The sequence below is a fragment of the Bos mutus genome, chromosome 3 (assembly GCF_027580195.1).
Source record: "Bos mutus isolate GX-2022 chromosome 3, NWIPB_WYAK_1.1, whole genome shotgun sequence".
NCBI classification, from domain to species: domain Eukaryota; kingdom Metazoa; phylum Chordata; class Mammalia; order Artiodactyla; family Bovidae; genus Bos; species Bos mutus.
Window position 1 is genome coordinate 64,897,199 of NC_091619.1, and position 14,142 is coordinate 64,911,340.

Consider the following 14,142-nt stretch of genomic DNA (forward strand, 5'->3'; position numbering starts at 1 on the left):
TGCCATGTCCAGAACTGCTGAATCTAAAGTTTGGAAAGCAGTATAAAAAAGTTCAAAAACCAGCATTCTACAGTACTTTGGAGGCATAAACTTACTGAACTTCACAGTAACCCTGAAGTGTAGTGGGCAGGTGTTACGTCTCCTATTTTATAGACGAAATGCAAAAGGGCAGTGTGGTTTTCTCATGATCAAAGAGTTAGATTGATGGTGGGTAGAGAATCATATTTGTGTCTCCTTCCACCAAATCTGATGCTCTTTCTATGTCCTTTATGTTGCCTGTGAAATATGCTTATCTCTGAAACCTGTAGGAGGCATCCAACACATTGAACCTCTGGTTCTAAACAACTTAGGGAGCCAGGATGTTGTCATCTTCCTGATCATACTTCGTACCAAGTGAAAATTCACTTCAACTCTCTGTAGCAAGTAACGATGATACACTTAATTGTTTAGGAAAAGTATTTATGTCTTTGACCATTATCTTCATGCTTTTTATAACCAGCTTTGACTGCCTCTCTCTGTTTTCTTTTAAAATAATTTAAAGTGTAGTGTGTGTGTTTAATATTTTCGATTATAACTGAGGAATTGGATGTCAAATGTCTGTGTTGTAACCTTTGTTCTGAGTTTTTTCCCAAAGGTCTTAGAAAAGTAAAAAAAATATATATATATTATAATTTAGATTGCATTTAGCCTAGATTGTACAGTTTTACTTTTATAGTAAGTGTGTAGCATATAACTTTGCTGTGTCAGTAGAACTGATACGTTTTCTAGTGAGATTTTTTTTGTAGTCTTTTGAAGTGATTTCACATGTGCTGTGAATCTGAGATCCTGTAATCTGTTTAACACAGTAGTACTAGTGTTAGACTGCAAATAGTAGGAAAAGTAATTCTTTTCAGTCAGGATTGGTTTTTGGAATTGGTTTTGGAATTCTTGAATAGTCAATGAATTTTGTTAGTACGTGAACACAAGCAAAGCTCTGTGGAAAGGCATAAATAAGGCCTTAGGAATGGGATTTAAATGGTTTGTTTTCTATTTTGTGTGCTTTAAAAGGACAGAATAGCTAACCTTTTTAAACTTCTGGAGCAAGTTACTATATTTAAATAATATAAAATTTAAAATTATGGTAGCTTGTCACAATTCTTAATAGTTTACCTGCTCCAAAAGCATATAGTTTTGTGTAGAATCTTAAATTTGAAATGCTTAGTGAATGAAATGAAGACTGCTGTGTAGTGTAAGGAATGTAAGAAGAGTTTTGACTAGTTTAACTCATTTTTACAAGAGCATTTATATCAACTTTTAAATTTAGGAATACTTAGATGTGTATTAAATTTTTTTGTGACATTACCTAATGTGTTTCTTAACATTTGAAAACAAATGAGGGAATTCTCTGGTGGTCCAGTGGTTAGGACTCTATGCTTTCACTGCAGGGGAACTCTGGTTGATCCCTGGTTGGGGAACTAGGATCCCACAAGCCATACTGTGCAGTTAAAAAAAAAACAAAACAAAACAAAAAAGAAAACAAATGGAATCGAAATGAAGTGTTTGAGGATAGATATTAGTATTTCTTAATCACTATCTACTCTATTATTCTGTTTCTCCAATTAAAAAAGTTGAGATATAATTGACATTGTGTATTTTATTTTACAGTTTTCTACGGTATTTTAGTGAACATCTCCAGTAACAAATTTTATACACAAAATAGACCATCTGCATTTTCTGTGTAGATTTTTACTTTTTATTATACAGGAATTTGGAATGGTAAACTATGTTGAATCATTTTAGAATGCCACTGATAAATTCTGTGACATATATGACATTTTTAAGCTTATTTTTTCACTAGTAAATGGGTAGAAATGACTTAAAGTTTTATATAATGCTTTTCATTATCATTGTAAGCACTTTGATATGTTTCTCACTTGCAACCTGTAACCAAGGATATATTTTTAGGAAGCTTACATGTAAGGAACATTTGCACAGCTACATGTTGATTTATTTCTTCACTTATTCTGTCACATTTATTTCCTATTTATAGTCAAAATAACAGGAACAAATTAGTCACAGAGGGATAATCTAACCAATACAAAAATATTAGCTTAAAAGAAAACAAATGTTTTAAAGTCATGTTTAGGGGAAAGTCATGATCTTTTTTACTGCATTCTTAAGTTTTCTAGATTTATTCTCCAATATTATCATAAAACACAAAAAAGTACTTTTCTATTAATATCTGAGAAATTGCAGACTTGTGGCAAGTGAGGCATATTTATATTGGTAGTCAGAAAAGGAATCTAAGTTCTAAAACTGATACAAATTTTAATGTAGAATGAAATTTTGAAATATTTTATGTGGGCACTGTGAGAAGAATTTATAAAAGAATTAAGAAATCCTTTTAGTCTGTTAAAGTAACATTTTATAGTGAAATAAAAGGAATTATTTGTGAAATTTATTTAAAAATGCAATGTGCTGTGTGTTTAGAAATACTGTCAGTTTTATCCACAAATCTGCAAATAATAACACACCCATAGTGACTATATTGTGGTTTTCCTTCACAGATATCAAGTTGTGCTAGTTCAACCATATAAATAATTAATACCTGAAGTCTCAATGTAAAATGGACATTAACAGTGATGACAGATAAATGCAGACGCTTGGAAATCAAACACTAGGTGAAACACTTAAAAGAAAGGTAAGAAAAAAATGTAATCTTAAGGCCAAGTGCGCTTTAGTTAGCACAAGTAAGTGACTGAAGTAATTTCTTTTTCAGTGTATCAGGTTTTTCAGAAGCCTAATCTGTCTAACCATTTGCATGACCCTGTTTATCTTAATACTGGTCAGACTCAGCTGTAAGTATCAGTTTTCTGAAAATAACAGTTGCAGATCTCCTTGCCTGGCAAATATAATGGATGATGTTTCTACAGCAATCCCTATCCAAATAGGATAGTAACCTGACTGGTTGGAACTTGAAAGAGTACTGAAATGGGCGTGCTAGGGAATACTCAGAGACACATCCTAAAGGGTGGATCTTCTTTGGTTCTGTTGATTGCTACCATCACCACACACCATACAATGCAATGCGTTACCATGTTTGTGAAAGGATTTCAGGGTTGAGTACAAAAGAGTTGGCAGTTGGAATGTGTTATAAGAAGAGTGAAGTTTCAAGTCAAGTGTTACTTTTTTATAGGCCCATTTTTTACTGTGTACCCTCATGTTAATTTAGAACATTCTTTAATGTAGCATTAAATAATTTTATTTAGACAATTTTCCTACCTTGTGCTTTTCAAGAATTTGCAAGGCATATCTGGGAGAGGTTGCATCTAGAGATATTAAATATTAGCCTTGTTCCAGTCTTACTGACCGAAACTGTGCTATTATTTATTTTTGCTATCTATTGATAGTTTACAAAGCTTGATAATTGCATCAGTTTTTTATTTTTAAAACTTAAATTTTTTTTTTATATTTTCAAATTACAATACTTTACCAAAAATACTGTCACTTTTAGAATATCTAGTTTTATGTTTATAGTAAAGTGACAGTTCCCATCATAAACCTTGCCAGTCTTTTTCGTGGTGTTCCTCCTTATTTTCAAATGCGCACTCATCATAACCCATTTGGCCAGCTTCTCTGAAAAGGATATCGTAATACATTATTATAAAGTAAAATTAAAATTAATCAGATTGTCCAAGAAATGCATTGTAATTAGGCTAATTAAAATACCTAGTCTATTGGGTACCAGAGCCAGAAAATCCTTATTGTTTTTGTTGAAAATCCATATGCCAAAAATAATAGAAATTTCCCTTTATAAAAAATTTCCCTTTGTAAAGTCCTGTAACACTTCATTACAATTATCATGTATATATAGAAGATTCGGTTGATTCTTTGTTGTACGTAACCTAAATTATTTTTGTTGTTCAGTCCTCAGTTTTAAATACTCGAAGGCCAAACTTTGGGAAGGCCTCTAGAATAAGAGTAAGAGATTATAAATTCTGTATGAGAAATTTTATAAAGGGCAGTCTTTGGGTCATCTCAGAACAATATTGCCTTAGACTCTAGAAAAGAACTGAGTCACATTTTGACTCAAAATAATATTGAGTTGTAAAGATTTAGTATATTTCAAACTTTTTGATTTGTTTTTATTAGTTTCTAAAAATCCTTTTCCAGTTTCTTGTTATTTCTAAGGCTACAAAGTTAATGAGAATTACCAAAGTGTTACTGAAATCTGTTAGCATAAGTTAATTTGCTTCTTTAATTCTTTTTTTTTTTTTATTTTTTTTTAAAGAAAGGAATTTAGGAAGTTCTAGTATTCTCCATGGCTGAAGCTGAGAGTCTGAAACCCTGATGCTTAAGCTCTATTCTAGATCATAGCTTCAACTCCTTCAGGATATAAGGAAAAGAGATAATATTTCCACAATGATAGATCTTTGGTTGTACAGGTAAGTTATTTAGTTTTGCAGTAGTGAAGACAACTATAGTTTGTTTGTTTGCTTGTATTTAAGGAGAGGAGACTTGTTATTTTTATATACTTCCTTTGGTGTGTGGAAAATTGTGCAGTCTGGGTAGCTGTTCGTAGGAATGTGGAGCTATAGGGAATTGGGTAGGAATGAAATATTTTCCCAACAAGGGATACATGAAATGACTCGAAGTACATTAGAATCTCTAAAGCATTATACCTTTCAGTACTTGAGGTATTGGGCAGTATGTGATTCCTTGACTTCTCTTTCTCCCCACTTACCTTTTTAAGTGTATATGCATTCACCTCTGTCTATCTGTATTTGTCTGCCTATCTCTTTCTCTCTATTTCTCTGAAAGGGGAAGCAAGAAGAGATCCCTTTAAACAGGAGGTCAAGATAGTGTGTAATAGAGTTCCCAGGCTTCAAAGAGACTAATATTAAGAACCTTAAGTTGAATTGCATAGCTGCATCCCCAGGTCTCACTCTCCTTCTTTCAACCTTATAGATACTTTTGACATTGTAGATAATGGTGTAATTGTTCAACTGAAGAAATTTGTCTTAAGAGAATTGTATGACAAGGATAGTTCCTACACCATTATTAAACAGTTCCTATTCCTGTTCTAGACAAATAGAAAAAGAATCTTTAGTGACACTTCCTATTGCTTTTGCTCTTTTAACCTTTCACTTTGGTTTGTCTACGTGATATCATGACCAGTTTCCTAAAAATTGTTCAGTTAATAAAACTAAATAACCATCAGCTAGAATATTGATGTTAATGAAGGAGTGCCAGTCCCTCAGTTCCCAAAAAAACTGTTCTACTTCAGTAATTATAGTGGAACAAAAGCTTATAGGTAGTGCTTTTGATTTCTTTCTCTTAAGTAAAGGTGATAGCTGCAGTAGTGTTTCATTAGGTGGAGCATTTTAGTTTCCTTTCAGTTCTTATTGAAGCAGTTACACAGATATGATCACAGGGGCTGGAAATTTATTATCTGAAACAAAGCTGATACTATTTCAGAGTGTTTCAGAATCCCATAATTAGATTTGAGAATCCTATAATTAGGTTCTATAATTAGATTCAAATTTGGGAGAGGATAGTTCAACAGTAAACAAATGGGTAAGATATGTGAAATTGTAGGCAGGATTTGGGACTTAATGTGAATGGACAGGCTAAAATTTAATTGACTGTCCTTTTCAGGTATGTCCTGCAATAGGATGAAAACTTATGAGGGTGGGGAAGAGAAGAATCCCAGTAATTGATTATATTCTCTTCCCTCTATTGTAGAAAATGCCATATTCGTCAGTTTGTGGGTAATACAGGAAAAACTTGATTCTAGTTGCTAGATTGGATTTTGTCTTTATGAATCTTTTAACCAACAGATTCCCTCAATTCTAAAACTAGAGTGATTAAATTTCCAGTTCCACTTGGATACTGGCTAATGTTTTCACCATGTCAACTATTTGGTTAACTAACAGGGGTATTTTCTGAGATACTTTGTAAATGAGTTTCTTTTCCTTTAGCAGTTTAATTTTTGGCAGAAATATTTTGTACTCCAAACCTCTTCACTGAATTTTTTTAGTAACTCTTGTGTTATGTAGCTAAAATGAGGAAGACAACTGGTTTAGTCTATAATACTTTGCAGTGCATAGCAAAACAATATTGAGACTTGGTTGAGATAATCAGAGCATTATTAATCTCTATTTAGTAGTTGAATTTTGCACTCAAGTTTATCAGGTAACTATAGAAAATACGTGTCTTTATAAATTCTTATTCAAAAATAGAAAAGATAATGAAGAAAAAGATTAACACAGAAGAAAAAATCATTAGAGGGAAGAATGTTAAAATTTCATTTCACTCTAATCTTCAGAATTTTAATCAACTTAATGTCTTAAGTATATGCAATATGTTAATTTCATGCAAGAGATTTTTATAATCCTCTATTTAGTGCTTCCTTAGCCAAAGTGATCATGGTTTTATTAAGTTTTTATTAGAATCAGATAAAGAACTAAAGGATAAATGGCCTAATTTAGTTTGAAACTTGGTATATTTTAATAGACTTCTGTCTGATGCAGTGGTCTAAGGCAGTGCATCTTAACCTAACAGACATTTAATCACCTGGGAATCTGGTTAATCAAAAGGTCTAGGGCAGGGCCAGATATTCTGCATTTCTAACAAGCTTCCGGTAGATGCCCATGGTGCTAGTTCTCAGGCCACTTACTTTAAGGACAGTAAATATGAATCACCAAATTATGTACAAAATACTCTATATTTTAAAAAACATTTTATTAGATTATAGTTCATTTACAGTGTTGTGTTAGTTTCAGGTGTTTAGGTCAACACTCTGAGTTGCAAGAGTTTGAAGTAGCCCAAGTGTTCATGTCACAAAGCAGTTTTGCTTTAAATGTGGCCCAATAGCATAAGGTTTGAGAACTCTAAAACTTGCACTTCATTTTAGTTGTGAATGGAATAAAAAGATTTTGAGGGAACAAAAGAAATGAAAACAGTTCTAATATTTCATGTTTGTAAGTATTTTGATTACTGGAATGGTGAAGAAATAAAATAGGCCCTGATTATCATCATAGTTGGTCTTTTATAATGATATATATATATATTTGTTAGTAGTTTTCTTTACTATTAATAATGGAATTGTTTCATTGATAATGATAAGGCAGAAATTTTGCTTTCAATTTGGATTGGTGTGGAAAGAAAAGGACTAGGAATGCCTGTTACAGAATCATTTGAAGTTTTGTATGCCCTTGATTGGCATCCATATTTTAAAAAATAAAGATGAACAGTTTTTTTGTGTGTGTTTATAAAATATTACTATTGCCAATATTATTTTTGAACCATAAATCGTGAATATAATCAAATTTGCATTAAAGATACTTGCATTAGATTTTATAAATAAAGTTAGTGAAATTAAAGTATTATGTTTTCTTTGTTATATTTACACAGGTATCGAATATTTAAAAATCTATAGTCTTCAAATTTGAAAGCTTCAGATTTAGGTACATGGATCAAATGCATTGATTTTAATATTTTTTAGTTTGTGTTCTTTTGAAACATCATTTGAAGTTTAACTTAAATTATATGTAATTAAAAATAGATATTTATGGATCATTCAATGTTTATTACCTGTGAATAAAGAGAGACTGTAATCTTAATAACAAGATTTTAACTAAAGAGAATTATACATGAGGTCTGACTAAATGAGTCCCAAAACAGTAGAAATTTGCTTTAAAAAACATAAAGTTCTGATTGATGTTCCATGTTTATTGTTCACATGATTGCTATGGAATTCTCTAGAACAAATTTTCATGCTTTAATCTTAGGTCCAATTTTTTGAGTCATCTTGTAATCTTGTAATCTAGTCTTACAAGATTAGAAAAAATTGTTAATTAAAAATTTAGACGTATACCATACTCTGAAACAAAACTAAATCCAACCAACTTACATATTTTACAGGATACTTTTTCACTTTATCAGCAGGCAGGAACAAGAAGACAGTTTCTTTTTTTTTTTTTTGTATGTGGTAGCATGTTGCTATATCTTCTGTAGTTCCTAATAACCTTTCTGTTATACTTCTAAGATAAGGCAAAGGAGAGACTGTATTTGATTTGTGGGGAGAGGGGGTAGAATGGCATTTGGAGAGTTAAAGGAGAGTGAGCCTGTGGGAAGGCCGGCAAAAGGGAGGAGGGAAGAGGGTCCTGGGCAGCTATGTCCTACAGCCATTACTGGCTTCTTTCTCTGTCCATCCTGCACTCCATTCGAAGTTAGGCAGTAAAGTGACAAAGTATGTTTTGAAGGCTAAAACAGAAGAGGTGCAGAAAAATGGAGACTTGGATTCTTAATAGCTCCTTTATTCTGCTTGTTGGGAGAACGTTGGAAAATAATCATTAAATCACTCAGGTTATCGAGATGGATAAAATAGGGCAGTATTCTATTTCCTGCTCATTTGTATTATATCAATAGAAATAGCAGAACATCCACATGAACCTGCTCATATCGTCAACATGTGTTAATACTGTGACATACACATATACTCAAGAGTTCAAAGAAGGAAAAAATGGGGTTATATGTGTATTCTTGATTTCTTAAATGTAGTGTATGTTTGGCGGGTGTGCTTCTTTCCCTTTTTCTTCTGTCCTCTTTAGAATACTTCCTTTCACTTCTAATTTGTAGTTGTACTTCTAGAGACTAGGGTGTCTTGACTTTGCTCTATATTGCTCTTAGCAGGTATTCAGTACAACCTAGGGTTATGATTTCTATCCATCTGCTTAGTTACAGAAAATTTTACTGCAATCCAAATTTTTTAGATACCATGTAGTTTGTTATCAAAAGATTTGACCTGAAACTCGTTTTAGTAAGAGTGAATTAGAGCAGAGCCTGTCTTTTTACCTCCCAGAAATGTTTTGAGAAAGCATGAGAAGTGATTGGGTTAGTTTATGTGATAGCTGTTATATAAATTTGAGATTATTATTTTAATAACCAAGATGCAGTCCTGTCTTTGAGAGAGATCTTTTTGGGCCTTTTGCCCCTGAATATCTGAGAAACATACACACAGCAAGAAAGGTTAAGAGCTTATTAGCTGCGTGGTTTTAGACGTATTACTTACACTGTATATATGCTTCAGTCTCCTTACACATGAAATAGGAGTGATAATAAGTACTTTTTCTTTCTTTCTTTGGCTCTACCAGGTCTTAGTTGCATGTGGGATCTAGTTCCCTGACCAGGGATCGAACCTGGGCCCCCTGCTTTAGGAGTGCAGAGTCTTAGTCCCTGGATCACCAGGGAAGTCCCAATAAGTACTTATTCTAATTGCTGTTAGACTTAAGTGAGTTAATGTATTTAAAGCATAGAGATCCCTGAAACATATAAGTGCCTTATAACTGTTAGCTATTATTAACACTTTGGGAAATGTTAATAAAATAAATTATATCACATTATTTATTAATATTGGCTATACCTGGATTAAAAAGTTATAGTTTTATACTTTTGTTTTAGGATATTAACTATTACCTTTTTCTCATTATTTTGTTTACGTTTTTGAAGGTTTCCCAATGAGTGGATCATGATGACCGTATTGTAGGGACTTGCCATAGTATGGCTGCTTCCCGATCTACTCGTGTTACAAGATCAACAGTGGGGTTAAACGGCTTGGATGAATCTTTTTGTGGTAGAACTTTAAGGAATCGTAGCATTGCTCATCCTGAAGAAATCTCTTCTCATTCTCAAGTACGATCAAGATCACCAAAGAAGAGACCAGAGCCTGTGCAAATTCAGAAAGGAAATAATAATGGAAGAACTACTGATATAAAACAGCAGAGTGCTCGAGAGTCATGGGTAAGCCCTAGGAAAAGAGGACTTCCTTCTTCAGAAAAAGATAACATAGAAAGGCAGGCTGTAGAAAATTGTGAGAGAAGGCAAACAGAACCTGTTTCACCAGTTTTAAAAAGAATTAAGCGTTGCCTTAGATCTGAAGCACCAAACAGTTCAGAAGAAGATTCACCTATAAAATCAGACAAGGAGTCAGTAGAACAGAGGAGTACAGTAGTGGACAATGATGCAGATTTTCAAGGGACTAAACGAGCTTGTCGATGTCTTATACTGGATGATTGTGAGAAAAGGGAAATTAAAAAGGTGAATGTAAGTGAGGAAGGGCCACTTGATTCTACAGTAGTTGAAGAAATCACAGGCTATTTGGCTGTCAATGGTGTTGATGACAGTGATTCAGCTGTTATAAACTGTGATGACTGTCAGCCTGACGGGAACACTAAACAAAATAGCACTGGTTCCTATGTGTTGCAGGAGAAATCAGTAGCTGAAAATGGGGATTCGGATACCCACGCTTCAATGTTCCTTGATAGTAGGAAGGAAGATGGTTATATAAACCATAACGTGCCTTGCACAGATTCACAAGTGCAGGTCAAGTTGGAGGACCACAAAGTAGTAACTGCCTGCCTGCCGGTGGAACGTGTTAATCAGCTGACTACTGAGCCAGCTACAGGCCCCTTTGCTGAAATTCATTCATCTTTAAGGGATTCTGAGGAGGAAGTAGATGTGGTGGGAGATAGCAGTGCCTCAAAGGAGCAGTGTAATGAGAGCACCAATAATGCCCTGGACACGAGTCTTGAGAGTATGCCAGTCTCCGGAGAACCAGAACCACCTTCTGTTCTAGACTGTGTTTCGACTCAAATGATGTCTTTATCAGAACCTCAAGAACATCGGTATACTCTGAGAACTTCACCACGGAGGGCAGCCCCTACCAGAGGTAGTCCCACTAAAAACAATTCTCCTTGCAGAGAAAATGGACAATTTGAGGAGAATAATCTCAATCCCAGTGAAACAAATGCAACTGTTAGTGATAATATAAGTGAGTCTCTCACAAATCCTGGTGAAGTTTCTCACAGTGAAAAAGGCATATGTTGTGACTCTGAAAATTATGGGAGTGAAGGACTAAGTAAGCCATCCTCAGAGGCAAGACTCAATGCTGGACATTTGCCATCTGCCAAAGAGAGTGCCAATCCGCACATTACAGAAGAGGAAGATGATGATCCTGATGTTTATTACTTTGAATCAGATCATGTGGCACTGAAACACAACAAAGAGTATGTGTAAATATGGTAACCATGAATTCTGCTTTGTTTATTAATCCCTAAGTTTCCAGTATCTATTCATAAATGTCTGTAGCATTTTTATTATAACTAAAATTAATGCTTTTAACTGAAATTTTGGGTTTCACACAATAATATTCTCAACTCTTAAAAAATCTTCAAAAAAAAAGAGCTTTTTTAAAATCCAGCTTTATTAGTAGTCTTCTCAATGGCGATGTAATTTTCCAGGTTTGAGATTTCACACTTTTCTCAGTTAGACATGTGGAAACATGATTGATGGTGTTTTACTTTTTAATAAGTTTTTTATCATTTTAGTTAATTTATAAACTGGAAACCTCTTTAGTTATCCCAGTATACTTTGATTTATAGTTATAGAGCGTTATGAATTGTATATGCCTTCCATAGAATGTAGAATAGACATCATCCAAATAAGGGAAATCTGACAGGCTACAAATCTACATTTATCTTAGTTACTTATAATTCCAGTTAAAACTTTTGATTTAAAAAATGTGCTTTATGCATCATCATTGACTTTTGTGATGTAGAGAAGTATTACTATTAGTACTGTGACAGCTAATTGTATGTTGTAATTGTCTTACTAGCAAGAGTCAGTCTACACTATAGTTTACATAAAGCGTTTGAGAAAGGTTTTTCCTAATTCTAAATTATAGGGAGACTATCTTAAAATACTGTTTGTTCTCAACTTTGTCATAAAGGTACTTTTTAAAATGAAGAATTCACTGTCCAGATTTATCACAGTTTTGCTTAGATTTTCTATACAGTATTCTGGGTAGTAACCCAAAAGAATTGGAGCTACCTTTGTCTAAATCAGGAAAGGAACTGTTAACAAAAGTGTTTATCATAAATATGATCAGCAGCAGTAAAAGACAGACTTATATATGAGTTAATCAGTTTTACTTCTACAGAATAGGCTTTTGGATTATTATCACAACCAGATTACCTAGACTGTGTAAAGTACTTATTTGAGGAACCTTTTTTAATATTTTTGTTCTGACAGTTGTCAGAGTCTGCTATATATTGGATGAAAGTATCAAATCCTGCTTGTAGAATATAATAATCTTTTACCATGCCTTATAAATAGTTTAGATTCGTTTTTGATAACATGGTAGTCTTTTAGCATAGATCTCTTTTCTGAAAATTTCCTTCTGTTTTCTTTATAAATAGCATTTTAATACTGTGTTTAATAGATCATTTTGAGCATTTTACTTATTTTGTGGAACTATTAGCATTTTCATGTATTTAAAATGTTTGAAGCCTATTGTGAGGTGAAAAAACAATTCATTAAGTGAATTTTTTTTCAATTTGAGATGAGTTGAATTCTTACCATTAGTACACATGTATCAGTTTCAAAAGTAGAGCTGTTTTTCTGCAGGCACTAGGAAACAGAGTATATGTCTTGTCCAAATACCAAGAACTCAGGAAGTATGCATATTTACAAAATGATACCTATTAATTCTATTTTTTGCTTTTTATTGTTTCTTTGCTAAAAAAAGTTACTCTCTTATTAAGGTTTAGCTGGTTATTAACATGGAAAGTATTTTCCCACTGAAACATTGTTACTTTTTTAGTACATGCTCTTCTAGTGATTCTGAAGAATGATGTTCCTATAAAAACAATTATCTAAAGATAGTGGCCATAATATTTGAAGAGTGAGGTGCATATTCTTAAACCTGTGAAAATGAGAGCAATATGGTTTCATGGGTTGCTTAGGATATAGAGTCCTTTGGAATTTGGAGGATAGTTGCTTTACTAGGACAGTGTTCTCAAGTTAAATTAGTGCCTTGTTGGTTGATTTTGGGCAAAAATAAATCATTCCTTCTAGCTTTTTTGCCTTTTCCCAGATCTTTTGAAAATAGCACCTCTTGACACTTTAGTTTTAACTTTTTTCCCCCAAAGGAAGCAAATCAGGAGAAGTGAGATGGAGAGGGAGCATCTAGATTAACATCTTGGTTAAAGATAATCTAAGGAAAATTGGGAGGCGATGCTTGATCATATCATATGTAATCTCTTTCATTAAAATCCCTGTTCCTATGCTTTTTATCTAGAATCAAGAGTTGGTTAGATTAAATATTTTGGTTTTGACTCTTTTTATCCAAATTGTCATTGTTAAAAATAGCATCACGATACCTGTCTAATGCTTTTAATTCTCAAGTAAATTTCTGGTGGTTGGAAAGTGTTGTTAAAAGGTACTTTGGGGAAAAAAAAAAAAAAGACACTTGGAATAGATGGGTTACTGTCCTCCTGCACATGCAGACTTCACTGGTAGGGAGTGAGTACTTCCTGATAGCCAGTTTAGAAAATATATTATGAATAGAAGACACTGAGTGCGATGTAGTTCTTTGTCTGGAGCCAGGAGGCCATAACTCTTATTTATTCAAGTTGCAGTTTTCTGAATTAACATTCACTGATTAACAACCTTCTAGCATTCATCAGTGCTGCAGTCCATGAGGTCGCTAAGAGTTGGACACTATTGATCGACTTCACTTTCACTTTTCACTTTCATGCATTGGAGAAGGCAATGGCACCCCACTCCAGTGCTCTGGCCTGGAGAATCCCAGGGACCGGGGAGCCTGGTGGGCTGCCGTCTGTGGGGTCGCACAGAGTCGGACACGACTGAAGCGATTTAGCAGCAGCAGCAGTATTCATCCTATAATTTATCTTGTTTGCAAGGATATCACATATAGGGTCATTAGTCACCTGTAAATGTTTGAAAAGGTATTATGTGTCTAAGTCCTAGATTTAGACCCTCTTCATGGCAATTCGGAGAAGGCGATGGCACCCCACTCCAGTACTCTTGCCTGGAAAATCCCATGGACGGAGGAGCCTGGTAGGCTGCAGTCCATGGGGTTGCTAAGAGTCGGACACGACTGAGCGACTTCACTTTCACTTTTTACTTTCATGCATTGGAGAAGGAAATGGCAACCCACTCCAGTGTTCTTGCCTGGAAAATCCCAGGGACGGGGGAGCCTGGTGGCCTGCCGTCTATGGGATTGCACAGAGTCAGACAGGACTGTAGCGACTTAGCAGCAGCAGCATGGCAATTAGGCCATAAATGCAGATATTTTGG

At 34.0% G+C, this 14,142-nt stretch overlaps 1 protein-coding gene across 4 annotated transcripts in view; it reads left to right on the forward strand.

The window, feature by feature from the left end:
• ZZZ3 (zinc finger ZZ-type containing 3) overlaps window positions 1-14,142 on the forward strand; it is a 122,722-nt gene that overhangs the window by 46,167 nt on the left and 62,413 nt on the right. For 3 of the 4 annotated variants that reach the window (XM_070367840.1, XM_070367843.1, XM_070367842.1), the window contains exons 2-4: window positions 2,547-2,680; window positions 4,271-4,424; window positions 9,493-11,048. In XM_070367840.1, coding sequence (XP_070223941.1) covers window positions 9,544-11,048 — 1,505 coding nt within the window. In that variant the 5' untranslated portion in view covers window positions 2,547-2,680; window positions 4,271-4,424; window positions 9,493-9,543. Of the gene's footprint in view, window positions 1-2,546; window positions 2,681-2,758; window positions 2,838-4,270; window positions 4,425-9,492; window positions 11,049-14,142 lie in introns of all 4 variants that reach the window. The other variant, XM_070367841.1, reaches the window with a different exon arrangement.